General features: G+C 40.8%; 1 protein-coding gene across 7 annotated transcripts in view; it reads right to left on the bottom strand.

Moving 5' to 3' along the window:
- The window catches only part of USH2A (usherin), a 425,043-nt gene that overhangs the window by 64,686 nt on the left and 332,696 nt on the right, over nucleotides 1-27,661 (bottom strand). For all 7 annotated transcript variants that reach the window (XR_014166233.1, XM_081903562.1, XM_081903561.1 and 4 more), the window contains exons 54-60: nucleotides 26,058-26,212; nucleotides 25,025-25,223; nucleotides 17,604-17,711; nucleotides 15,947-16,130; nucleotides 15,258-15,415; nucleotides 7,317-7,475; nucleotides 4,968-5,130 (exon numbers count right to left, since the gene is read on the bottom strand). Coding sequence is in view for 6 of the 7 variants with exons in the window: in XM_081903562.1 (XP_081759688.1) it covers nucleotides 4,968-5,130; nucleotides 7,317-7,475; nucleotides 15,258-15,415; nucleotides 15,947-16,130; nucleotides 17,604-17,711; nucleotides 25,025-25,223; nucleotides 26,058-26,212 (1,126 nt within the window). In the remaining variant the exon portion in view is untranslated. The remainder of the gene's footprint in view (nucleotides 1-4,967; nucleotides 5,131-7,316; nucleotides 7,476-15,257; nucleotides 15,416-15,946; nucleotides 16,131-17,603; nucleotides 17,712-25,024; nucleotides 25,224-26,057; nucleotides 26,213-27,661) is intronic.

Here is a 27,661-nt window from a genome sequence, read left to right on the forward strand (position 1 = left end):
GTTACTGTTTGACTTGGTACTGCGTAAGGAAAAGCAGATTATGTACATGGGCCAACACATGCATGTAATAACACCAGTGCAATAAAGTGAAAGCACAGTATAAAATCATAGAGTTGGAAGGGACCTCAAGGATCCTTAGTCCAATCCCCAGCAATGCAGGAATCTCAGCTAAAGGATTCACGACAGATGGCCATCTAACTCTGCTTAAAAACCTCCAATGAAGTAGAGTTTACCACCTCCTGAGAGAGTCTGATCCACTGTCAAACAACTCTTACTGTCAGAAAGTTCATCCTGGTGTTTAGTCGGAATCACCTTTCTTTTAACTTGATGCCACTGGTTCGGGTCCTAGCCTCTGGAGCAGGAGAAAACAAGTTTGCTCCATCTTCCGTGTGGCAGCCCTTTAGACATCTGAAGATGGCTGCCATAGCTCTCCATCTCCTCTTTTCCAGGCTAAATATACTCAACTCCCTCAGCTGTTCCTCATAAGGCTTGGTTTCAGAACCTTGGTCATCTTGGCTGCCTTCATTTGCACATGTTCCAGCTTGTTTATATTCTTCTTAAACTGTGTTGCCCAGAATTGGACACAGTACTCCCAGTATGGTTTGACCAATGTGGAATAGAGTGGGACAATGACTTCCCATGATCAGGACACTATACTTCTGTTGATGCAACCTAGAATAGAATTAGCTTTCTTTTCTTTTCTTTTCTTTTCTTTTCTTTTCTTTTCTTTTCTTTTCTTTTCTTTTCCTGTTGCATCACATTGTTGATTCATGTTAAGCTTGTGGTCTCAATCACACTGGTTCAGCATAGGGAGAAGTGTGTGGGAGGTGAGCTAAAGCAACCATCAATATGTCCCATGCTAGTTTTGCCAGAAGACTGATTGCCATGGAAAGGCCTTTTCTGGGCACCCTACCTCAGCCCAATTGACTGTTGGGGTAAGTGAGTTTAATAGAAGTTTGAGGAAAGAACCTTGTAGAAATTCAACTGTTGCTACTAGGTTTCCAGATTCTGCACCTTTACCCAAAGATTGACATCATGATTTTATGCAAATTACTTGTATCACTGGGCACTAGCAGCTTTTTAATTTTTGGAAGGGAGGTAGAATTTTTAAGGTGCAATGGGCTTTATGGTAAAATGCACCATGTTTTATAGTGGTTAGAGTGTTGTACTAGGACCTGGGAGCATTCAAAGCCCCATTCAACCCTAAAGCTTGGGACAGTCACCATCTCTCAGTCTAATGTACTTCACAGAGTTGTGAGGATAAAATGGGGAAGAAGAGAACCATCTATGCCCCTGTGAGCTGCTTGGAAGAAATGTGGGACATATAATAAATTAATTAAATATTAGTTGCCAGGAAGCATAGGGCACACTCGTGCTGCTTCCATTTAGTGCAGAGTTTTGCATTAAATGCCCTCCTATTGAGTTACAGAAATATGTCAATCACAAAAAGTGATATGATATTATGATATTTTATGTACAACAATGCTCATTGGTTTGCTTTGCATTGTATTGTATAGTTTCTCAATTAGCCGCCATAGCTGTTTGCTGGGTTCACAAATTACTGTTTAGTAACGTGGAAAACCTGTGATAAACAGCTTCTCTCCCTGATAGATCAAATATGCCACCAACCGTGAGCTCTTCCACAAGCAAAGCCGAACAATGTAGTCTGGTTAAAGTGTTTAGATCTTATTACTGTTGAATATTTAATGAAAGAAACTTATGGTTAGGTAAATGGTTCCATCTGTAGTGCTAAAAGGAGAATATCCTCATGTATGAATAAACTCCGAGCAGAAGTGGCTGAACAGTCTCTAGTCATTTCAACAGCCTGAAAATTTAGAATTCAGCTGCTCATTTAAATGGAAGATTTTCTACCACACAGAGAGAAAAGCACAAGAGAAAGATGCCCTTTCTCAGGAACTGCTAACTGTCACTGAACCTGCATATTATGGTTTGATGCCTTCACCCATTTAAAGGTGTGCAAAGAGTGATGTTTATCAGGACAAACTTTATAGCCAAGAACATAGCTACATAGCTTGAAGTGGAGACTTTAGTGGAGGGCAAACTGGGCAGCTGACTAGGGCTCCTCACTTTAGGGCACCCTAAAATCTGCATACCACTTCATGCCTTCCTGCTGTACTCTGCAGTTCTCTTGCCATTCAGGGAGCTTCATGCATTCAGTATCCAACTGAATTACTCCCCCACAACCTACTCAGTTATTATCATCAGAGTAAGGGAAAGCAAATCAAGTAAATACATTCATAAAAGGGCACTCTGCCTGTGGAGCAGTTTCCTCAAAGAGGCACTCTTTGCTCCTTCTTTATGGTCTTTTCAGAGGAAGGCAAAGGTCTTTTTTTTATTTACTGAGGCCTCTTAAATAATTTGTGGTTCAAAAACCTGGATGCCCAATGTTTATTTGTGATTTATTGGTTTATCAGTTCTGTCAACTGGTTTGATTTCTTCCTCTGCTAGAGGGGAATTTCTTTTTACTGCTTTTATTGTTTTATTATATTGCATCTGTCAGGGTTTCTGGGAGAGAGGAGGAGATGACAGAGGAGACGGAGAGCGAGTGGGAGGAGGGGCAGAAGGATGAGGAAGAAGATGACGGAATTCTGAGGGAATCCACGAGTCTGAGCAGCGAGTCAGAGGATTCTCAAAAGGGGGTTACCTTAATCAAGCAAAAGGGAGGAGAAGGGAGAAGCGGAGAGGAGCCCAGTGGAAGACAGACGCAGCAAGAGGCGTCTCAGCCGGAACGGAGAAAAGGGGGTGGAGTCGTCAGCCTCTCGGAGGGAGCAGGATTAGGAGAGAACAGAGAAAGGGGGTTGGAGCAAGGTGTTCAGCCGGAAAGGGTGGAGAGCAGAACAAGGGGTGGTGCAGCGGTCTAACGTGACAGACGTACGGCCACGATGCTGAACTGTACGAGAAGCAGAAATCTTCAATAAACTTTTCCTGTAAATAAACTGCAACGGAGTGAGGTCTCTTGTGAGCTGGGACCCGTCCTGGGTGGCCGTGACAGCATCGTTACTGATATTTTTGTGTGTGTGTGTGTGTGCGCGTGTGTGCGCGCGCAGTGGCATAGAAACACAGCATAAATGAATAAATATTGCTATACCTCCCTCCCTCCAGTTTTGTTCTAAAAATGTATCTAACAAAGGTTTGGGGTTGGGTGAGGATAGCAGGAAGGTCAACACAGAACTCCAAACCCTTGTAAATATATATCCTCCAGGCTTAATGAAAAGCTGCCTACCACTTGCAGGTTAAATAAATTTAGTTTGGTGTATATATGACAGGAAGGCAGTGGCAGCAAATGATGAAAAAGAAATTACATACCATAACATCCTCCAGAAATACTGCAGACTTCTTGCTATAACAGTCTAAGGCTATGTGTGGGTATCACATGCAAAAAAAAAAAAGGGGGGGGGAGAACTCTGTGCTTACATCCCATTCCTGCCCTTACAAATTTCTGATTTTTTCCACAGCTATCTGAGAAAGATGTGATATTGTTGTTGTCTAAGCACATTTAAACTTCAGCTGAAATAACTGCCAAGTGATTCATGCCTATGTAGGTGAATATAACGATTGTATCTGGAGCCCCAGTGCGCCATTTTCATTTCACTTTAAATAAAAAACAAAATGTATCTATGTCAGTCAGTGCCCTTCTGCTGTACTCAGAGGTATCAAACAGGCTACAATTATGATTGTGAAGTGATTGTGTCACATTGGAGGAAGGTTTATTGCTTTCGAGTCTGCTAGGCAGTAACACATTCTGTTTCATATTACTCTTTATATCATTGTTTGGCTGTGACTAGAATAATCAAATGCCATCAAATGCTGTCAAATTCAATTTACAGTATTTTCCACTTTCTGCATTATATTTCCTGTTTTCCCTTTCTCTGGCTGCTGTGGAATTGCAGCTGTAATCATCAGCTTTATTTACAAAACCAACAGAGTGAAGCCTTGTCTTGGACTATAAGAGATACTTTATTTCTCTTTATACAGAGGAGGGGTTTGATGTGTTTGGCCATACAATTAGCAGGTGAAAATATTCCAGGAGAACCAGAATTTTATAGACTCCTAGGAACCTTAAGACAAAGAATTGGCTGGCAAGTTCAATGAAAGATATGAATTTAGATCCACAGCTACCATTGGGAAAGAGTCGTAGCTCAGTGGCAGACCAAACGCTTTTCATGAAGAAGGTGTCAGGTTCAATCCTCAGTTTTATAGGTCACACCCCGGAGAGTTACAGCCATTCAGCGTAGATCATACTGAGCTGGATGGGCCAATCCAACTTTCTGCATTTCTTTATTTCCTATCTATGACTTCTTGGCCTTTCGTTTCTTGACAACCTTAAGGTTGCCAGACCATAGGTAAAAAGTAAAGGACCCCTGGATGGTTAAGTCCAGTCAAAGATGACTATGGGGTTGCGGCACTCATCTCGCTTTCAGGCCAAGGGAGTCCACAGACAGCTTTCTGGGCCATGTGCGCTTCTGGCGCAATGGAACACTGTGATGGAAACCAGAGTGCATGGAAATGACATTTACCTTCCCATCGCAACAGTACCTTTTTATCTACTCACACTGGCGTGCTTTTGAACTGCTAGGTTGGCAGGAGCTAGGACAGAGCAATGGGAGCTCACCCCATTGCGGGGATTCAAATTGCTGACCTTCTGATCGGCAAGCCCAAGAGGCTCAGTGGTGGTTTAGACCACAGCGCCACCCATGACCATAATATTGTAGTGACAGTAGAAATCACACTTAGCCCAATTCCTTCTCCACTCTAGACCAAGGGGTGGGATAACCTTTTTCAGGACAAAAACATTGGTGTGGATTTTTCCCATGCTATCCAACGCACGCACTTGGGAAGATAATTTAAACCTTAATGGAGCTGAATAAAACTTTCAGGTGGGGGCTACTGTAGTTTCTATATTGAGCATCTTAGTAGGGTAAAAAATCAACAACAACCAAAGCTACCTGTAAACAAAGTAGTTTCTAATTATTCCATTGGGTTTTCTAGGTGGTGACCATTTCACCTCTATTGATGCCGATCCAGTGGCTGCAATGACAGGGGGACTCAAATCCTTAGGAGGTGCTTCAGCCGTCCTTGCATATGCCCGTTCACCAACTCCACAGCCAACTACAAGAAAACAAAAGCATCAATTAAGGATCTTGTTTTGGACACTGGAACATGCTCTTTGGACTGACAAATGCCCAAGTAACAATATATCAAATATACATTTCCTTTTCATTCTTAAGCATTCCATTTATTTTCTGCTTCAGTTGCTATCACCCAATAACCGAAGTGCTCTGGACAATTTATAAAACCATAAAAATAGAACAATACATAATTTTAAACAGAACAATATATCACAAAATAAAACCAACATGGGGTAATGGCAATGTAAAAGATATAAGAACCACTAAAACACATCTTAAAACCCTGGGATCAATTTAAAAGGTCATCACCTAACACAAGACTACAGCGTAGGTTCTAAACATTTCCCTCTAGGGAGGATAATTCACAACTGGGGCACCACCACTGAAAAGGCTCTCAGTAGCTACCGGCATAAACAAATAAAGAACTGAATTGAGAACCAAACCATAGTTTAGCAAGCTAGAAACAAGTACTGTTTTAATGTGTTCCCCACTTTCATGCCTTCCCTTTGCACACTGATCCTGGCTCACTTAAACTACAGTTTCCTGTAATGTTTGAGATAGGGAAGTATGATTTAACATCAGTTTATCTTCCAGGATATTAAACCACATTCAAAGCATGCTTTAAAGCCCTTAACAACTTGAGTACGAGTTTGCCTCTGAGATCGCCTTACTCCACATGTGTCCACTTCACTGCTTCAATCGGCAGAATTGGCACTACTACAGGTGCAACATAACACCCATTCCACATTTGTAAGAACTTGTTCATTTAGTGTGGCAGCACCTACACCTTGGAATTACCTGCCTACTGAGATCAAGGAGGGGCCGTCACTGTACTCTTTTTGGTGTCTGCAAAAAAACATTCCTGTTTAAACAAGCCTACTTCCCAGCTGCTTAGAAAGTTGGGGTAATTTCAATCTCTTAATATTTTAACTTTTGTTTGTTTGTGGGACGCGGGTGGCGCTGTGGGTTAAACCACAGAGCCTAGGACTTGCCGATCAGAAGGTCGGCGGTTCGAATCCCCGCAACAGGGTGAGGTCCCATTACTTGGTCCCTGCTCCTGCCAACCTAGCAATTCAAAAGCACATCAGAGTGCAAGTAGATAAATAGGTACCACTCCGGCAGGAAGGTAAACAGCGTTTCCGTGCGCTGCTCTGGTTCGCCAGAAGCGGCTTAGTCATGCTGGCCACATGACCCAGAAGCTGTACGCCGGCTCCCTCGGCCAATAAAGCGAGATGAGCACCGCAACCCCAGAGTTGGTCCTGACTGGACCTAATGGTCAGGGGTCCCTTTACCTTTTAAATAAGGTTGTAGACATTTCTTGATTACATTGTTTTATCTTTTTGTAGACCGCTTTGAGGGTTATTTATTTATTTTACAATCAAGTGGTGTATGAATGCTATGAAATAAAGATCTAGGATAGTAAAACTGACATTAAACCACAGTTTAATGGACAACAATAGCCAATTGTAGTTTAAGCTAACAAGGACTAGCATGTGAAGGCAGAAAGCAAGAGGAGGAAGGAGCACAGAGTCCCAAGGCTCACTCCCTGCTCACTGAATGATACAAAAAAGGCAAACAGTGCAGGAAAAAGTCTTGAAATATTATTGATTTGGACCGTCATAAAAGTTTTTGAAAGATGGGATCAATCTTACAAGTCCCCAATACCCAGAAGCTTCAAGTTCAGTATCAACGGTTTCTGTAGACTTCCACCAGCGTAAGTGCTTTACCCATGCCAACAGATCCCTTTAGATAAGGTTTCATGCATTCCTTGTAATCCAAAATAACAGAGCAATAATCCTTCTGCTTTATATGAATAATAAAAAAGAGATAAATTGCTGATGTAACATCAATTGAGAAGGGATTGTATCTGATGTGTACTTCTAGACTTCTTTTTTTTAAAAAAACCTTCTTTATGCTTTTCATAATGCATTTCACAAAAAGGACTACCATTCCCCCAAATGCTAACGTTTTAAATTTTCTTTTAAAATATTCATGATATAATATGGAGAAATGTAAAATGCACCACTCAGTGTCAGGCTTTGCTTTTACTAGGTAAACATTTCACTTCAATTTTGAAATAAGATGTTATCTGTTTTGCTGAACAGAAGCTATTTTGCAAAACTGCACTGTCTGCTGATGACAAAAGAGAATTACTTAACATCTTACCATCCTGGCAGGCTTGTATCCTTATCTCGTATTGTGTGTACGGATCCAGACCATCCAAAAGAGCAAAGTTAGGCTGGCCGACTGGTATTACAAATGGAGAAGTACTGCCAGCATTTAGTAGTATGTTGTACTTCAAAGGCAAATTAGTCTTAAATGATCCTGTTACAAAACAGACAACAGTTCATAGGATAATTGCTGTTTCACATACACAGTCTTTCTGATTTCGTGTTTCCTTGTAAACAGGGGAACTCTGTGCCATGAAGCACTGGAATGATTAAGATTGTGTTTCTTGATAATGATACTTCATTCATACATGAATAATAAACATACCTTATTCACACACGAATGCTCAGCATTTCAGTGGTCAAGAGCATCAGGCAACAGAGACGAATCACCACAGACAGAATTTTTAATTTTCCCAATGCCAACTCAAGCATCATGATCAGCCATGGAGATATTTCACACATTTGGCTAAGAGTCAAAGATTTGCCATCGAAACCCTATTCAGATATTCAGACAGAGAGATGGAGTGGGATCGCACACACAGGGCTCTTTCCATTGGAATTGGAAACCCTGTTTTCCCAGGATTTCTGATCACCCAGAAATATCTCTATGAGTTTATAGTTGCATGAATGTGGTCTCCATGAAGACCTTCCATTGAACTGTGGAAGTTCAAAGTAGGATCAACACATGCCATTGTACCTCCACTTCTGCATCACTTCCCATCACTGGACATTGGTCATTGTAACCATTGGTCATAAAGGCTGGGGCTGATGCGAGTCAGAGGCCCAACACCGTCTTGGAAGGACACAGGTTGTCCACCACTGTCTTACAGCAGGCATGGCCAAACTTGGCCCTCCATCTGTTTTGGGACTAAAACTCCCATCATCCCTAGCTAACAGGACCAGTGGTCAGGGATGATGGGGATTGTATTCCCAAACAGCTGGAGAGCCAAGTTTGGCCATGCCTGTTCTACAGGATCCAACATTCAGTAGACTGGACTTTTCAAATTATACAAAACCAAAACGATGTAGTGAAAGGGTTATGGGTAGAAGTGAAATACTTTACTCAGAGAATTTCACAAGCATAAGGTATGAAAGCATATTTAGGTTCATACACCACAATCTTACTTGTCCCACAAGTGGACAGCAAGGTGCCAAGAAGCTCTGTAAGAAACCATTATAGATTTTTAAAAATAAAAACAGCCCAACTTGCCATGCGTCCGATTTTCCCGATTCAACAAATATCCACCCAGACACCATTTTTCTGAGCAATTCCCGGACGTGTCCAGGAAAACCAGGATGTAGGGCAGCCCTAAAATAGCCTGGGTTTCCACGAAATGCTGTCTTTCACACTTGTATCTTGCCCTATCTTCAAATTGCTCATGGAAGCAACACATGTTGGGCTTTCCCATTTTTATTTATACCAAAACCTTGTACGATAGGTTGGACTGAAGGCACACATTAGGCCAGTGTTTCTCAAACTTGGGTAGGACCAGTGGTCAAGAATGATGGGAGCTGTAGTCTAACAAATTTGAAAAACACTGCATTAGGCATTATCACTGAGTGGGGATCCAGTACTCCATCCAATCAGGGACGGCATAAGAGATTTTGGAACCTGAGGCTGATCCTGAAGAAGGGGAGAGGGAAGATGTACATCAGGAACAAGGGGGGAAGAAAGATCAACACCAAGATCTGCTGTCCCGGACAATCATTCTTCCTGAGGCTGCTGCCTCACCTTGCCTCATGGGAGCCTTGCATGGGTGTTACACATATATGTGTAATGTAGCTACACAAAAGAAACATGGAGAGAGGAGTGAAGCTTTGGTATTCTGTCCACCATATTATATTGATTCAAAACTGGTAGGAACAACCTCACTAGGAAGCCAGAAAAGATAGCCGATTCCAAAATGAGGGTGCCATTTTGCATGTTACCTAAATATAAATGTTGGAGGGATGCCATCTGGACTTTTTATTCACATCTGAAATTGTATTAGATTGTTGCTAAGGACAGGCCAAAAACCCAAATAAATAAAGTTAAAAGTAAACAGACTGCCTTGATCAAGTCTTCTCAGGAAGAAAGCAAGAATATGTTACACAAATCATGTAAAAATGTGTTGAAGAACAATGGGATTGTCAGTAGGGTGCTTTGCCCTCTTTTTCTGCATAACATATTTCCCCCATCAGCTGATGCCTTTGAAAACAAGAAAGGCAAATGTTCATAGGAAATGGAAATGTGGCGGTCAGAAAAGTGCCTATGTCTTAAAATATCTGCGGCGAGTCTGAAACTACCACAGCATTGATGGTTTGATGAGTGAATGGAATGAAATGGGCAGATTTGTTAAAGTCAGCTGGGAAACCACACGACTTGGTTAGTTCCAGAGTTCATAAATTTATGTCAGAATAAAAAGAACAGTAAAAGCACAAGTGAACCAATTTACCCTAAGTGCAAATGGCAGTTTTGTTATTTGGTGTCAAAGTTACCGTGAGCACAATGACAACCTGCCATAACGCATTTTCGTGTTCACTAAAGAACAAGGATTTAGTTGGTTAATATTCCCAGCAATACTCCTTTTCATAATTTACAACAACTAGATGCTGATAGGTTATTTAACATTTATGAAGTTAAGATGTAATCAGAAAATCCTGATTATCTTTACAAATAAAAAAGTTAAATTATTCCACTTTTTTCTCTCCATGACTTCATTTCACAGCAGGTGCATATTTTGCAACAGGACAAGTCAATCAAACAACATCTTGGGCTTTCCTCTTCCCCCTTTTTTCTTTATATTTGGACAGTGGATAATGGACAATTCTGAAAAAAGCACCTTCAAATTCATTTCAAAACTAAGGAGTCTCATAAGAAAAATGTGTAAGAAAGTGTGGTTTGAAAGGGTATTGTTCCCCCCCCCCCGTATAGATTAAAAACACATTGAAATCAACAGATTAAAATAAAGCATCACATGTTCTTTGGCATATATCAAAATTCAAACCCAATAATGACCAGTGGTCTAATATTGTTTTTCCCATATCTTCCAGAGTTGGATTTCAGCTACATATCTTATGTATTTTATTAATATTCAACGTAAAGATTTCCTCTGACGTTTATTATTAAAAACACACCCATATTATCATAAAACAGTATATATGGCTCCATCATCATTTTTAAGGCTAAATATTCAGATTAATGGCACAATCTTATTTTCTACTAAAAGCTGCACAAATAAAATCATACTGAGGTGTACAGTGGACACTCGGGTGGCGAACGTGATCCATGTGGGAGGCATGTTCACAACCCGCAGTGCCATGTCTGCACACACGCGGGATGTGATTCGGCGCTTCTGCGCATGCGCCGAAACCCAGAAATAACCAATTTCAGTACTTCCTGGTTTTGGCGCGTCCATAACCCAAAAACACACAACCTGAAGCGTCTATAACCCAAGGTATGACTGTAATTTACAGTGCACAATGTGGTTGTGCTAGCTGAGGCTAATGGGAATTGCCGTTCAAAACAGCAGGAAGGCACCAGGTTAGTGAATGCTGCCCTAGACCAAGTATTCCAAAAACTTTATCAGGTGGTTTCATGTAGGTGCTGAATAGTGTATGAGACACCCTGCATTTAAAAGGTCACTGTGTGGAGCATCAGCCATCCAACACCACCTTTTTAGACCTATCCTCCAGGTAAAACCAGGGCCACCATAAAAGCCACCAAAGCCACTAGGTCCCACATGGGTTCACACGCAACTTGTAACATAAACCCCTGAGACATCCAAGAGAATTAACAGGGCCACACTCCTGTATATCTCTCGCCAGGATAACCAAGGCAGTTTCAGTTCCCAGTAGCAAAATCACTTTCAGAGAAATTATTGGCAATGTTTTACTTCTATCAGAAAAAGCTAAAGAGTGCATTCAAGGACACAATGGGCTGGATCCAAACTTATTCTCTGTCCACAATGACCCCAGCCACTGAAAATAAGACCCATGGTACCATATTGGTAAAACAAGTGCACCAACTCCCAGTATCTCCTGCTCTTTCAGAAATTAAAGCCCTATTTTCCATAGTAAGTGAGGTGTGTCAAACACCTTTTTCTCCTTTAATTCATCACTTTAACCACTGCTTGGACATCTCACCATTTAGCTTAGACAGGAGTTTTGAATTATGACATCTATAAAGTTATGGAATTTGGAGACATCACTGCTGTTGAAACATCATAATTAAAATAAAAGGAGACTCCATGGATAGGTAGCCCATAATTAATCCTGTGGGTGCTTATGTGATCCTAATTTATTATAGAAGACAAGGGGATCGAATGCCAGAATGCAGCCACTTTCCATAGACAGGAAGATACTGTGGCCAACTAGCCTCTCATCAAAACTTGATTAATAAAAAGCAATTTTATTCCTGGAGACAATATCAATTAAAATGACTGTCTCAATGGGAGAATCACTGCCAACCCTTATTATAAAGGTTGACCTTTGAATGTAAAAGGGAGAAATAGAGTATTTCAATATGATGTATTGAATGCATAACTGAAGATCCATTCATGGAAAAAGTAAAGTCTAAAGAAAAATAAAACTAAACCTACAAAACGGGGGGGACGGGACTTGCCAGTAATACATCATAGTTGTATACAGAGGTTTGGCTTGCTACTAACATTGCCATCCCTTCATGACACCCTCCAGTCGTACTTTCAGCCATTTCCTCCAGGCCTCATTTTTATGGGTTGACAATCCCATGCAATTTTAGTCGTTGAGAGCCAATCTGATCCAGGACAGTGAGACATCACCTTACTTTTTGCTAGAAAACTCATAGAAGTGATTCATCATGCCAATATTCCTATGAAACAAGACATTGTTTATCTCTCTCTTTGCAAATCCCTATAACCTACCACTCTGTTCAGTAGGAGAAAGTGAGTGATGTATTACTGGGTGGTAATCAGGAGTTGTATTTTTGCTGTCCAGGGAGAGAGTCTGGTTTGTCATGTTTTTGTGTGTTTCAAAATTGCTCAGTACTCCTCAGTAGTTACAGTATGTTGCTCTTTATATGACATTCCATTGCCCTAGATGGAGATGGATGAATGAGCCATTGTAAATTATGCTTAATGCTCCTATGTATTTTTGCAGACCAAACATTTTCTCTAATATTTGGGAATTATTTATCTGCATGGCTGGTGGGAATGCATGAGAATGAGGCTTGGATGTGCAGGATTGGTCCAAGGATGCATTCTGGGGCAGGTTACTGTACTGGGCAGTGGGTACTATTTCTGGGTTAGCAGAGTCTGTAACCTGAAGCGTTTCTAACCTGAAGCATCTGTAACCCGAGGTACCACTGTATTTGACTTTTATCTGCAATGTTTTACTTTGATTTTTAAAAAATAAAAAATAAAAATTGTATAAAAAGGTAAAGGGACCCCTGACCATTAGGTCCAGTTGTGACCGACTCTGGGGTTGTGACACTCATCTCGCTTTATAGGCCGAGGGAGCCGGAGTACAGCTTCTGGGTCATGTGGCCAGCAGGACTAAGCCGCTTCTGGCAAACCAGAGCAGCGCACGGAAATGCCGTTTACCTTCCCGCTGGAGCAGTACTTATTTATCTACTTGTACTTTGATGTGCTTTCGAACTGCTAGGTTGGCAGGAGCAGGGACTGAGCAACGGGAGCTCACCCCGTCGTGGGGAATCGAACCGCCGACCTTGTGATCGGCAAGTCCTGGGCTCTGTGGTTTAACCCACAGCGCCACCCACGTCCCTATAAAAGTGGTATAGAAATGATTTAAGTAAAATAAATATTTCAGTAGCAGGAAACAGGAAGCCTTTCAGATGTCGTTGGGCCACAGCTCCCATCGGCCCCCTCCAGCAAAGCAAGTGGTCAAGGATGATGGGAGTCAGAGTCCAACAATATATGGACGGTGCATTGGTTCCTCATGCCTGTCCTGTCTTTCTTCAGTTACCTCAGACTCTCTTTCCCCTTAGTTAGCTTACTATTATTATCATTAATTGAGGTGATGATGATAGCAGTGGCTGGCTTGCCATATTTCCCCACACACTGCTTGTTCCTGCTTCTCAGAAATATACTATTGCTTTCACAAATACCTTCTGTGTAGGTATATGCATCTATGTTTGTGAATTTGCTGTAATTAAGCTTTTCCCTTAAACCTTTTACAAATGCTTACAATTCAGAAATTCTGGGGCAAGAGTAGGATGGGAGAACAGAGAGAAGCCCATTTTCTGATGAAACATGCACATCATCCGATTTCTTATTTTGACTTTTTAATTCTTTGTGTGTGATTAACATAGTTAGGCACATTATCAATGGACTTAGCCATGACTAACTCTGCACAGGATCAAGCTTCAAGAAGATGACAAAACATATTTGTAATAGTGAATATTCAAAGCTTTCAGTGAAACTTATTATCAAAACTGAGACAGTATGAGACACTTTCCAATGAAATCAAGTGTAGATTATAAGTCAAATTCACCTGCCTTCTTCCTGGGTTCTAAATCCTTCTAGGCAGTAGAAGGGGAAAAGTTTAATTTAAGATTTTAATCTTTTTCATATATTATAGCATTTCTATAATGGATTTTGTGCTTCTGAAAACTAAAAGATTGACAGCTCAGGATATTATAGATCTATTAACCATTGGTTCAATGGGCATCACAGGAATATTTACTATTCCAAGCATGAGTGCAAATGTTTACCAGGTAACTTTATATTGAATGTTTTTATATCCTCTTGTCATTCTGTGGCTTTTCTGCAAGGTGGGAGTACAGTATTTTAAATGCTTATGAAGAAAGACTCCATAGAAAAATGCCCAATTAGTATTTTTAGTAGAATATATTTAAAGAAGCTAGAAACAGAAAAAAATTAAATTCAGATTCCATACATAACCATTTTAGATATAGCCTCCTGTTTCTGTCTGAAATAAATGATGAGAGCACAATCTCCTTTGTATACACAATTTCCCATATTTTTCAGCAGTTGAAAACTATTGATTGCAGAGCCACACACAACATGAGAATGGAGCCAGTCACTATAGTTATGGAACATTACATTTATATTAACCACCATTGTGTTGGAATACCCATATAATGAGGGTAAATAGCTGAAAGTTTAGCTGATTGCCACACTTGCTGGTGAAGATCAGCTATTAGTAGATGGAAACCCTTCTAGTCTGAGGGGAAAGTATCATGAGGTAGAGGCCCAACAGAGGAAGTATAACAACTTTAATTTCATACTAAACAGTACACTGCCTGAGGGTTCACTCAGCAACTCTTGGTATGACAAACAGACACTACACTGGGGTTGTTAATGCTTCCTTTTTGGAGAGCAGACATCCCCAGAATTGGCTGCATTTGTCATGAACTCAGCAGAGAAAGGAGAACAAGGATACGGTTCCTCTTTTTTAAAGGCTCTGATAATAAATAACTGTCTGAAGCCAAATTAAAATGAATTAATCAATTGCACATAAGTCATAGATGGTATGACTAGATGATCACTATTAAATTAAAATTCACAATTTGGCATTAAATTATATTTCCTCAATTTGAAGGCAATACAGCCGATTCTATTGCTTAATTATTATTGTTTTATCACAAACCAGAGATGGCTGAATACATTTTGGTGCCTGAAGTAGAAAACCCAAATATTTCTCCTCCCTGTAATTATGGTCACACTTGTAACAAATGAATGCTGTAATTTGGTATCAAGTTTCCTGAATGTCCCATTGAGCTCAATGGAACCGAGACATCATACATACATATATTGATTCCTTTTAATGATAAATCCAAATCTGCCACTTAAGGAAGGATGGTAGGGCCAACACTGGTATGAACCATTCCTTCCTAAATCACAAAAACCAAAAACATGAAAAGCAGATGACTTCAGCAGACAGATAACTCATTTAATACATATCCCACATACAGTACACAAAAACTCATGCTTACCAGGAATTTCCCAAGCTACAAATATGGAATGTGCATCAATTGTTGTGACATTATATGGGGTACGGATTTCCTCTGGTGTTGCCACAGGTGTTTGGATAATGTATTTGCCACTGGTGTTGCTCCCACCCCATGTGCTGGCTTCTAGCTGGTAAACATATCTATAAACAAACAATGGGGTACAGTGAGTGGAGGACAGAAAGAAATGTTCACAAAATAATCAGATATGTTAGTTATTTGGAACACATTTACTTTAAATTTTAGAAATGATTAGGTTGATGAATGAACAGCATAAAACATGTGTGTCATATATCAGTAATATTAATTTTTCTGCATTTCTCTCTCTGTGTGTCTGTTATATGTATTTGTGTGTGTGTGTGTGTGTGTGTGTGTGTAACAGATCATAATCCTTGATTACAAAGATCACTTGCTCTCACTAGAGTGAGGAGTGGCATTTGGATTCAGTCTACTGGCCCTCACACATAACTAATGAGCTAACAGCACTGCTGATCTGTTTCGTCTGAAGCTTTGGAAAACTGAATTCAGGTGCTATCATGCCCTCAGCATTCATAGGAATGCTAAAGAGATATTCATATATGGGGTCCAACAGTTAGATCATGTTTGAACATTTTCAGAAGATATAAATACATTATACTAGATTAAACACTTATTAGACACCTCTGCCATTTTACCTGCTATTTGGTTGCAGGCCAGAATCAGTGAAATTCAGATTTTCTTTACCACCCTTGAAAATCTCTTCTCCATTACAAAGCAATCGATACTGAGAAATAATTCCATTAAGTTGCTCCGGTTCATCCCAATATAATTCAACTACTGTAGAGCTAACTGTGATATGACGAGGCTGTAACCATACCCCTGTAATTATATCAATAATACAGTGTTAATAACATCTTTGCATAATTATTTAATGTTATAAACAAGCTAGGATGGTAGACTGTGTTAGTTAATAACGCCGGCATCCAAAATCAATTCAGCTTGATCTCGATGACAGCAAACAACCTTACAATTTATTTATTTTTTTAAAAAATAATTTTATATATAACCTAGCATTCAACAGGTTTCTAGGGCAGCTTACAAAATGTGTGTGTGTGTAACATTAAAACACCACGGTATAAAAGAACAGCCAGGAAGATTGAAAACAAACACCAAGCAGCATAAAAGCTGGGGGAAATCACAAAGGGTTTTGTCTACGGATATGACATCCCTGGGGAAAGCATGCCATAGTTGGGTGCCACAACACAGTAGCCTACCATTGCACCTGAGATGGCAAGATCACCCAATGAAAAGCAATTTTTGAAGATATTAGTTTATGGACCAGCATACCCTAGGTAACAAGTTCTTAAGAATCCTGGTCCCAAGCTCTGAAGGTCTTCAGAAGTGAAAACCAGTATTTTGAATTGGTCTCAGAAATTAACTGAGAGCCAATGCAGTTGACAAAGGAAAGCTGTAACGTGAACATAGTACCCAGGACTAGGTATTAGATTCACAGGTGCATTTTGAAGTGATTTTAGTTTCTGAACTGTCTTCAGAGGGATCCCCAGGCACAAATACAGAATTACAGAAGTAAAATCTGAGGGATGGATCAGTGAGGTCTGCCTATCTTTGCTCAGTGAGGTTGAAGTTGGTGCACCAAGTTAAACTGGAAGAAGGTACCCCATACCAGAGACAGAAGCGATTCACCAACACCTTCGGACTGCAATATAAAATTGTATTTTATGGCTTTATTATATACTTTATGTCATCCAGTCACTAGGCAACTAATAAATACAGTGAATAGTGTTTTTTTTAATGTGCAAAATGGTGTTTCCTTAAATATTTGCCCTTGGATCATCCTCCAAATCTACGGAACTAGAAATGGGAAAAATTAGGTAGTAGCTAAAACATACGCGGAGACTCATTTGGTATATACCTACTATTTGCCACTGAAAATTGTGCCTGGAGATGGTGCAGACTATACCCTTTCTTGTGTCCTGTCACCAATTCTTTCTCCCCAGCTCTATTCTTTGGACTCTTCGAAAGTTAGGTGCTTAAACAGTGTATTACAGCAATAGCATGAGAGCCCTTTTTCTGTGCTTTCATTCTGTTCATTTATTTGAGGGTTCCCTCTCTTATTTTGCATATTACCTCAAAGTTGTGCTGTGTGCACAGGCACAAAGGAACACAGATGTGACTGTACAAATTCAACATCATATGTGAATGCCAGAGGTTTTTGTTTCTTTAAAAAGAAATCTAGGCACTGGTTCTTCTGGTTAGCACAAATGCTATGGAACATTTACTGCTGGTGTAAGTGCCTCCAAGTTCTGCAGAACTTAATATATTTCTACTTACCTTGAGGAGCAGCTTGCAGTGTTCTACCCGAACTTGTCTGACTAGAAGTGCATCCAGCAAATGTACATGCTGTGAGTGTAAAGCTGTAGTTTCTGTAAGGCTGAAGATCTAAACAACCAAACCAAATAGGATTAAATTGAAGCCTTCAGATGTTTGCTTTGACCCAGATTTCCACCCACGAATCTTCCCTACGAAGTGTACTGTATGGGGTATTATCAGTGGCAGACCTACATTTTTGGGACACCGAAGCTTGAACTGTCATGGGGACCCCTTCTCAATCAGCAACAAGGTCTGGCTAGCCACTGTTATCTTCTCCAATAGGAGATCACCACACTTTTACAACATCTCTGCTGCTGAATCTCACACTTTGGGGTTGTTGAAATGTATACAACAAAAATTTAATCAGTTTGAGTTGTGTGGCTCAAATTTGGCCTACTAGATAAAAAAAAAGTGTTTTATAAGTTGTTTCTGTTAATTATTATGCTATGGTCAGAAATGCATTTGCTGGTCATAGTCTTTTCTCTCTCCTTCCCAACACCATGATCACCCAGGTTCCCAAAGCACTCAAACAGCTATGCTCACAGCAGGATATACTGAGTGTTCTGTCAGGGTAACAATGACAGTGCTGAATGGATGCCAACCCAGCACCCATAAATCCATAAATGCTTAAAGGGAGCTTGCTGGATCAGAGCAAAGGTTCCTCTAGTTCAACATCTGGTGAACTCCAGCAGTGACCAGTTTGAGGCTTCCCGGAAGCCCAGAAACAGCACACCCAGACAAAAGCTTTTCTCATGTTGTTAGTTCTCTAGCAATATGTATTCAAAGGCATACCACATGTTTGTTTGTTTAGTGATAGTTAATAGCCACTTTTTCAGTCCCCACTTTTAAACCTGTCTATGGCACTGGGCATTGCCACATCTTGCTAGCAATGAATGCCATCAGTGAATTATAATTTTGTGGCACTGTGGTTTGCCGATCAGAAGGTTGGCAGTTCAAATCCCTGCAACGGGGTGAGCTCCCATTGCTCAGTCCCTGCTTCTGCCAACCTAGCAGTTCGAAAGCACGTCAAACTGCTAGTAGATAAATAGGTACCGCTCCGGTGGGAAGGTGAACAACGTTTCCGTGCACTGCTCTGGTTCGCCAGAAGTGGTTTAGTCATGCTGGCCACATGACACAGAAGCTGCACACCGGCTCCCTCGGCCAGTAAAGCAAGATGAGCGCCGCAACCCCAGAGTTGTCTGCGACTGGACCTAACGGTCAGGGGTCCCTTTACTTTTACCTTTACACATATATCAACTCTTAGTTCCAGGGTCTAGCAGGATTTTAAACAGAACTTGCTGCTGTATTTTATACTCATTAATTGTGCATTGGAATCCATTCCAAAATACAACCCCTTCCCCTAGTCAGTATCAGTTTTATAAGTCATTTCCCATTTCTCTATCCTTAACTTACAATTACCTCCCATGGCTCCACCTTTATATTTCTCTGCATTCCTCTACCACAAAATATTTCAAGACCCAACTGCATCTTTGAAAATGGGTTATAAATATGTAAATATGCATTCATTCTAATGCATAAGTCTCGAAACGCAGTATCAAGGAGGGGAAAGACACCAGATTTCCTCCTTTTATGAGCACAGAAACCACTATTAGACTTCTGTTCACATTTTGTATTTTTCCTCTAATCTTCCTTGTCCTTGTCAGTGATGGGTCCCGCTCTTTCTTATCTCTTCTTCTCTACCCTTTGCAAAATGTTTTCATTAAACTAGTATTGTAAGTACTTTAAGAAAAACAATGCAATTCTATGACAAGGGGAGAAAAAATCCTTTGGGCAGAACCCTTTGTCTAAAAACGGTTAGATGACAGCTTCATTGTTGTTGTGGATTTCAAAATGGTCATACATACAGAACAGCAATACACAACAGGCCCATCGGAAGGGAAATACAGTGAATGAATGAATGAATGACACCCAAGGCTTCAAGCTGCTTGCAAATTGAAGAGGATGCAAAGCTTTGAAAAATAGAGGAGTCAGAGAGAGAGTCTGGATTGTAACCTAATCATGAACTCAAAGAGAAGTGTGGTGGCAGTGGAAATCTCTATATACTTAGCATAAAAGCAAACGGGCAAAAATGATAGTTGCAGGCTAGAAAGGGAAAGACATGGATGGGAGCCAAACATTTAACAGTATTTCATGATAGAAAAGATTAGTGTGGCAACAGATTATTTCAACTCCCCTAAAGGGAGTCATGTTCATTCACTTTTAAAAGTAAATATTTATTAGAAAGCACTATTTGTTTACCACCATTTAGTACAGACTGGAAAAAATGGTGTAAAAAAAGAAGACCGTATGGGTGGTTTTTCATTATTATTGTCCCAACGTCATAGATGGGAGAGAGCTGAATCTGGGGGGCAGCTGATGATCACCTCATGGGTATGCAGGAGAAGAAAGTTTTAAATGGGGGTCTTTCCACTTAAAAAGATCACCACTTTGCTTTTCATTCGGGTCCTCTTTCAGGATAAGGCTTGCCTCTTTAGGAATTGTTTTGGAATGATTTGGAAGTTTGAATTAGCAAAAGCTGTTAAAAACAGAGTTGTCCTGCCTGTGTATCTTTTCTCGAAGGACAACAAAGAGACCAATGGATGGCCCATTCTGCCAAAACGTTTGCTGATGGGCATAATTCCAAAACCCATCTGGAATTTGTAAAGAAGGCTGAGTGAAAATTTTGCAATATATAAATAAAAACAAATAAGCAGCATTTCTTGAAGGCTGCATATTCATTTGAATAATAAATTGGAAGAAAACATTGTGCATGCACAGGAGACCTTTTCTTCTGTATTTTCACTCACTCTTGCTCTCTGCTTGGGTTCAGATATAATACGAATTCAAGGTTTAGCATCAGAAGCCAAAGCAAGCCTCCAGCTCATATGCTCCTCTGGCATGACCATAAAAATGAGATAAGAAGTTTCAACTTCCGTTTTTGATTAACCATAGTTTAGTCAGTTGTGCAGACTTTGCTGACCACCTCCTCACACTTGTGACAGAGGTGAAGAAGGAAGGCTGTGAGCCTGATGCATCTTGGTTTGGAATCATGACTAAATGAGCACACACACACACCCTTCTTTCTTTTTAAAGTACTGCTGCCAAATCCTCAAACTGCTTTGTAAATGAGTGAGTTTAGAAAGAAATTCGGTAGTTCAGGAAGAAATCTGAAGACGAAAACTAATAATGTAGGTGTGAGGGCAGAAATCATACCTTTATCCCTTCAAATATCAGGCCTTGTTAAGCCCCAGTCTAAAACAAATGCATGAGTTTGCTGTTCTCAGGATATTGTTGCATCAGTTTGCATATATTATTCCAGCCCAGGCATCCACAACTTTGCCCAATTTATTACAGTGAAACCTTGTATGGGAAGTGCCTGCATTGTTGCCACTGTTTTTGTCTAAATAATATTGTTCATAAGATGACTAATAAATGGGAATAAAAATAACAAACAAATGGGTGATATAACCCATGAAAGCTTGTGCCACAACAAACATGTGAATCTTTAAGGTGCTACAGGAATTCTTCTTCTTTTTGCACAACAGATAGCTATCCCCCTTGGGAATTTCCACTTTTGTGAAATTCTCTAGCCATTTCAGTCACAAAATATTCTGCACATCATATAAAATATGTTCAATGAAAGGTATGTCAGTGGATGTGCCTGTTATGAAATAACTTTAGTAACACGGAGAGAGGAATCTTTTCAGAAATTCCATTATTCTGGAAGCGTCTGAGATGCAAAAACAGACTGTGGAAAATGAATTCCTGTTCTTGCTGCTGAAGAGGGCAGTCTTAGCTTTCTTTTAATAGAATGCCCCCTAATTATTTTAGTCTCCCTCCCCATCCCCCCGCCCCCGCTTGCATTAGCAGGACCATTTGTAAAGGAGTAGTAACACAAAGTGAAACAATGCCATAACTGTCATCCAAATTGTTCTGTACAGAGTACTGGAAGTGTTCACTAATAAATGATATAAAAAGGTCTTTTATTGACAAGCTGCCATAGGCTGTTTGCATTAGAGAATATGAGAAGATGATGGCTGGTGCCCCTCGCTCCCAGTGGCATTCTACTCCATGCGATAGCAGAAAATGCTTCAGTTTACTTAAAGCATTGATAACACCTCTAAATAATTAACTGAGGACTTCCTGTCTTCAATTACTTAATGCTTTTTTTAACATCTTGAGAGGATTATAAGCAATTTATGGATTTCACATGACGAGCACATTCACCGCTATTCCCACAAAGCATTTATGGGATCATGTTTCCAAAGCTTTGATGTAATTAAAAATAAGCAGCGAGACAATGGTGCCGTGGCAAGGTGCAAGCCTCCTCATCTGCAATTTGTAAGGCACTCGGATTGAAAGTCTCAGGGAACGCTAATGCTACAGCTTCATTAACGTTCAACTGTTGCTCTGGGAACAGCAGAGGTTTTTTGAAGATGAGAAAAATCAAAACACAGGTCCACAGGGGCCTGAAACGATGGCCAGTTCAAACATCTGAGATATGTGAAGTAAGTACAGTTGTTTTAGTGAACACCATGAATTTAGAGTGTAGTAATTATCACATAGAAAAAGCACTATTCCACCTTGAGGTGGAATAAAAGGCACTCTTGCCTTGCTCAGTAAGGGGAGGTTCTTGCTGAATACCATAAAAAATGCCATTGGAAGAGTGGGGTTGTTTTAACTAAAGCTATAGACAACAGAAATATTCATTGGCAATTCTGCTTCAAGACAAAGGAAATTCCTAGTCCAGGCCAGCATGGCAAACAGCAACAAGAAGTGGATTGTTGCCTTTCATGCTTTGCTTTTAAGGTTGCCAGAAGCACAGATAGCTCAGTTGGTATATTTGTGAGACTCAATCTCAGGATCATAGGTTCAAGTCCAACAATGGGTAAAAGATTCCTGCATTGCAGGGAGCTAGAATAGATGACTCTCCTGGTCCCTTCCAACTCTCTAATTCTATGATATTGCCAGCCACCATTGGAAACTAACTGCTAGACTACTTGGATCTTTGGTCTCAACCAGTGAGGCTCTGTCTAGTATTTTAAAGCCATCACTTAACACAGGATATTAATTAATTAATTGATTGATTGGTTGGTTTGATTTATATCATGCTGTTCATTATCATGATCCCAGGGCAGGTAGCAATGATTTAAAAGCTGTAACAAAAAATAAAAATCTAACAATTAAGGGGTGTGTGTAAAGCAGCAGGTGACAGCCATTATCAAGAGTTTTCGCAGCAAATACTAAACATTCCCCAACAACATTAGAGGCACGGATGCATCCAACAGAATATCCCTCATCGGTCCCCACACAAAAGCCCAATAGAATAAAAATATTTTAATTGGCATCGGATGTTGGCTAAACATGACATTTCAACACTAGACTGACAATACAATGTTAATAGAAGTGTATTGTGAATGTGCTGCTGCTGCTGCTACAATTACTACTACTACTAGGCAGATTATGTAATATAGGGAGAACAGTAAATGTGTTTGTCCAATGACAAATTATGACTGGGTCCCCTGGCCCAACATCTCAGGATGTGCCCGACAGTTTTGCTTCATCTTCATCAAAGGAATTTGGAAATTATAACAAAACAATTTTTAAAAAAGAACCTCACATGTATCCAGTGCTTTTTTTCTAAAAGAATGTTTGGGGGTACTCTCATTTTCCTACTCATATTGAAATGTTGTTGTTGTTGTTTAGTCGTTTAGTCGTGTCCGACTCTTCGTGACCTCATGGACCAGAGCACGCCAGGCACTTCTGTCTTCCACTGCCTCCCACAGTTTGGTCAGACTCATGTTGGTAGCTTCGAGAAATACATATTGAAATACTGCCCCTCAATGAGGCCAAGGTAAAGGTAAAGGTACCCCTGCCCGTACGGGCCAGTCTTGACAGACTCTGGGGTTGTGCGCCCATCTCACTTAAGAGGCCAGGGGCCAGCGCTGTCCGGAGACACTTCCGGGTCACGTGGCCAGCGTGACATCGCTGCTCTGGCGAGCCAGAGCTGCACACGGAAACGCCGTTTACCTTCCCGCTAGTAAGCGGTCCCTATTTATCTACTTGCACCCGGGGGTGCTTTCGAACTGCTAGGTTGGCAGGCGCTGGGACCGAAAGACGGGAGCGCACCCCACCGCGGGGATTCGAACCGCCGACCTTTCGATCAGCAAGCCCTAGGCGCTGAGGCTTTAACCCACAGCGCCACCCAAACTTAGATTCAAAAAATGTTTAGGGGTATGCATACTCCTGCATCCCCACAGAAAAAGCACTGCATGTATCTATAATTTCAGATATTTATATGCCACTTAATATTCAGATATTCTTAAATGTAAACACTGTGGCTGTGTGTGTGTGTGTGTGTGTGTGTGTGTGTACATGTACACACACGTACACACACACACACACACAGTCTACAGGAAAATCACTGATGTCCACTGCAGGTATGTAATACAAGGAGGATCCACAGGTAAATGATGCACCGCTGATAACCCAACATCTATAAGCACGAAACACTAGCAACAAACAAAACCCCAACTATTCATACGGATGTAAAAGAATGTAATTTGGAGAGGGGCTGATGGCAGTATCAAATCTTATGTTTCACATCCCAATTTGGAATGAGATAAGAGCATAATAAATCATATTGTTCCAGGAGACCAATATCAGGGGAGAGAGAGAGAGAAAATAGGTATTCATTTTCATGATTTGGGACACAGTACCATAAGGAGGAAATGTGATTATTTTAATCTTATGTTCAAAAGCTTCCACCCTCCCTCAGCATGAAGGCTTTATGTGGCAAAATCAACACGTGTTTCCATGGTGAAAAGTTTATCATGCCAAAACCATGTTGAGTTTACCACCCAAAACCTGCCCTAAAGTGCTGCTGAAATGGGAAACATTGCCCAAGTGTAAACACTGTTAGTTCTTACACCCCAATTCTATGCAGTGCATGATGTAAGAGAAATGTCACAGGAAAAATTATTCGATGGCAGAGTAGAATTTACCACATCAGATTGTAACTTCAAGAATCATTTTTTGGAATGCCTTCCTACATGAACACATAGAGCCCAATTCCCTTAAAGAATACAGGGTGGAGTGAAAAAGCTGGGCAGAAAATGTCTCCCAGCTATGCTAGATTTTCCACTTGCAAGGATTTAAAAGTGTAGCAACGCTATGAAACAGGCAACCTCCACCTGGAGTCTGAAATTGTACCATCCACTCTGGCACCTCAGGATTCCACTACATCATTCTGTGTAGGCAAACCAAACCCCTGTCTTATCCTCAAAGGGACTTACCATCAAATATATGAGACTGCAACATTTAAAAAGTCTGACTGCTAAATAACCGGTGAGCATTTTGCTTAAAGAGCTTTCTATCCTTACCTGATACTGTATGCTGCATCTTGCCTGCAGTGTCAGTATATATAAGACCTTTCCCCATTTGACTGATCTGGTATTCTCGGATGATACCATTTGGCTTCCTGGGTGCCATCCAGCTCAAACGCAATGCCACTGCACTCAAAGCTGTAACTGTTGGTGGCTGAACATTCTCTGGGACTCCTTGGACAGTGACTGCAACTACCTGAACACACATGAATTAGACAGCAATTTATTGTAATAGTACAGAAGATACCTTGATCAATGAGAATGTCACTTCTAGTTTAAAATGTTGTTGTTTGCTCTGGCATATCATTACCATGGCTCTGTAGTACGTTACTTTTCTCCCCTTGGTTTATTCCACACACACCCCAGCAAAATCTGACCTTGAATATGTTTACGCATGAGTCTAGGTGTACAATTTATCAAAGCAGATTCACAACGTTTTGCCTTCAGTGCATAGCGCCAGGCAAGAGGAAAATCTGGAGAGCAGGCTGTCTTGCCATGGAACTCTTGATAACACCCTTCCATATGGTTCATCAGTGTCTCTGCATTTTAACAGCCTCATTTCTTCGGGCTTTTTATCGCCAGTAAACATTGGCATAAACTTTGATGCCACTGCTCCCCTTGCCACTTGCTGGGGTGCCATTAGAAAGAGTTGCTGGCCCTTCCTCAGCTTCCAATAGATTACTTCCTTTCCTGGCTGGCAGAGGGCCACTCATACATCAGCTGGTAAGAGAGGTGTTAGGCACTCTCTGCCGGCTGCTACAGACTGTGTACTATTGTGTGGTGGAAGGGAGGGGCAGCAAAGGTCTCCTGCCTGGTGCTTCCAGCTGAAGGAACAGATTTACCCAAAGGGAATGAGAAGAAGCTTAGAAACATTGACAATGAAGAGAATATGTACAAAAGAAAAAATAACAAGTAAATCATATCTGGAAGGGCCTTTCTGGATAACCAATGCTGAAGCTTCCTTGTCCAAATATATTGTTTTAGTATCTCCCCACAGCTGCTCCCACCCTCCAGTGAAGAATTAACCCACCTTGCTACTGTCCGCACAACCAGCAGCAGTGCATGCACGCAGTTGATATGAATATTCCTGATATGGCTGAATACCACCAGTGTCTGTGAAACTCAGTTCCTTTCCTCTGAAACGCTCAATCCCATTTCGGAGAATAATGTAATGAATGATGATACCTTGCCATAAGGGGGGAGAGGGAAAATAATGTTTTTGGATTATATATATACCAGGAATTCATGTGACAAACTATTTTCACAAAATATTATAAGGAAAGAGTCATGCCTGGCAGCAGCTTAAAATCAGGGATAGTACTAAATTGTGGGCAGGGTGTGAGGGAGGAGAGAAGGAAAGTCAAGACAGGTACAAATCCAATTAGAAAGTCTTTGTGACTTTAAATGAAATTAAGGACATCCCAGCCTTGCTCAAACATAACATGAAACTATGGCTTAGTGCAAGCTTCCTCAACCTCAGCCCTCCAGATGTTTTGAGACTACAGTTCCCATCATCCCTGACCACTGGTCCTGCTAGCTTGAGATCATGGGAGTTGTAGGCCAAAAACATCTGGAGGGCCATGGTTGAGGAAGCCTGGCTTACTGTTGCATGAACAAGATGGGGTAATGCACTCCTTCCATCCTTTTCTTCCTTTAGTATGGCTGTAAGGAGAAGGAAAGTTTTTGCTGCAGTTCAGAGCTACAGCCAAACCTGGACATACTGTGGTTGGTCTTGGGTACCGTTTACTGAAACAAGCTGGCTTCAAACCATGGTTTATGAAGATGGTTTGTTTCAATAAGCAAGGGATGAGCCACAGTGTAAAGTTGGGACAAAATACTTAATTACATCACAATATATCACTCATATAACACTAAATCACCATTTAACATTGAATTGAATGAGGCCAGTGTGAAAGTCTTGTCAATTTGAACATGGGGCATTTCCTGTGAGCAAGTCTGAAAGCAGAGCAAATCTAAAAATGCCTCTTGCATCAAATCATGTGGGTTCAAACATACTTTTTCTGATGCAGCACATGGTGCTACTGAACAGTATCGTTAGTTGCCGCAGGGTTGCCATAAGTTTGGTATTTGGCACTTGCAAACAGCATTTGGGTAGGTATTGCCGGACGTATGGCAGCCCATGTCAGAAGTGCAGTTTTCGGCAAATTTCATTTAAAAAATAGCTCAAAAACTCAGGTTTTTATAAATGTATTGGGGGCGGGGGGGAGCTCAACAACTTTTTTGAAATATGGCAACCCTATTGTACAAACTATTCACTTTAAATTATCAATCTGCAAGTCATGACAATAAGTGTGTAAAGCATTATTGGACTGTCCTGCAGAAGTTATGTGTGATAAATCTCCACCATTTCAGCCTGACACTTCTCTGCTGAGGGCTGTCTGACTGCTAATGGAAGACATATATGAAATGCAGGTTTAATCTCTCTGAAATCATGACAAATACACGGCTGATGAACTTAAAGTATTTATTATTCTATAGCAAGCCCATTGGGCACAAAAGCACTGAAGGAAGGGTGTGGCTCAGTTACAGAGCATCTGCCTTGCATACAGAAGGTCCCATGTTCAAACTCAGGCATCTCCAGGTAGGCCTGGGAGAGACCCCTGTCCCAAACCC

The sequence above is a fragment of the Podarcis melisellensis genome (assembly GCF_964234715.1).
Source record: "Podarcis melisellensis genome assembly, chromosome: 3".
NCBI lineage: Eukaryota > Metazoa > Chordata > Lepidosauria > Squamata > Lacertidae > Podarcis > Podarcis melisellensis.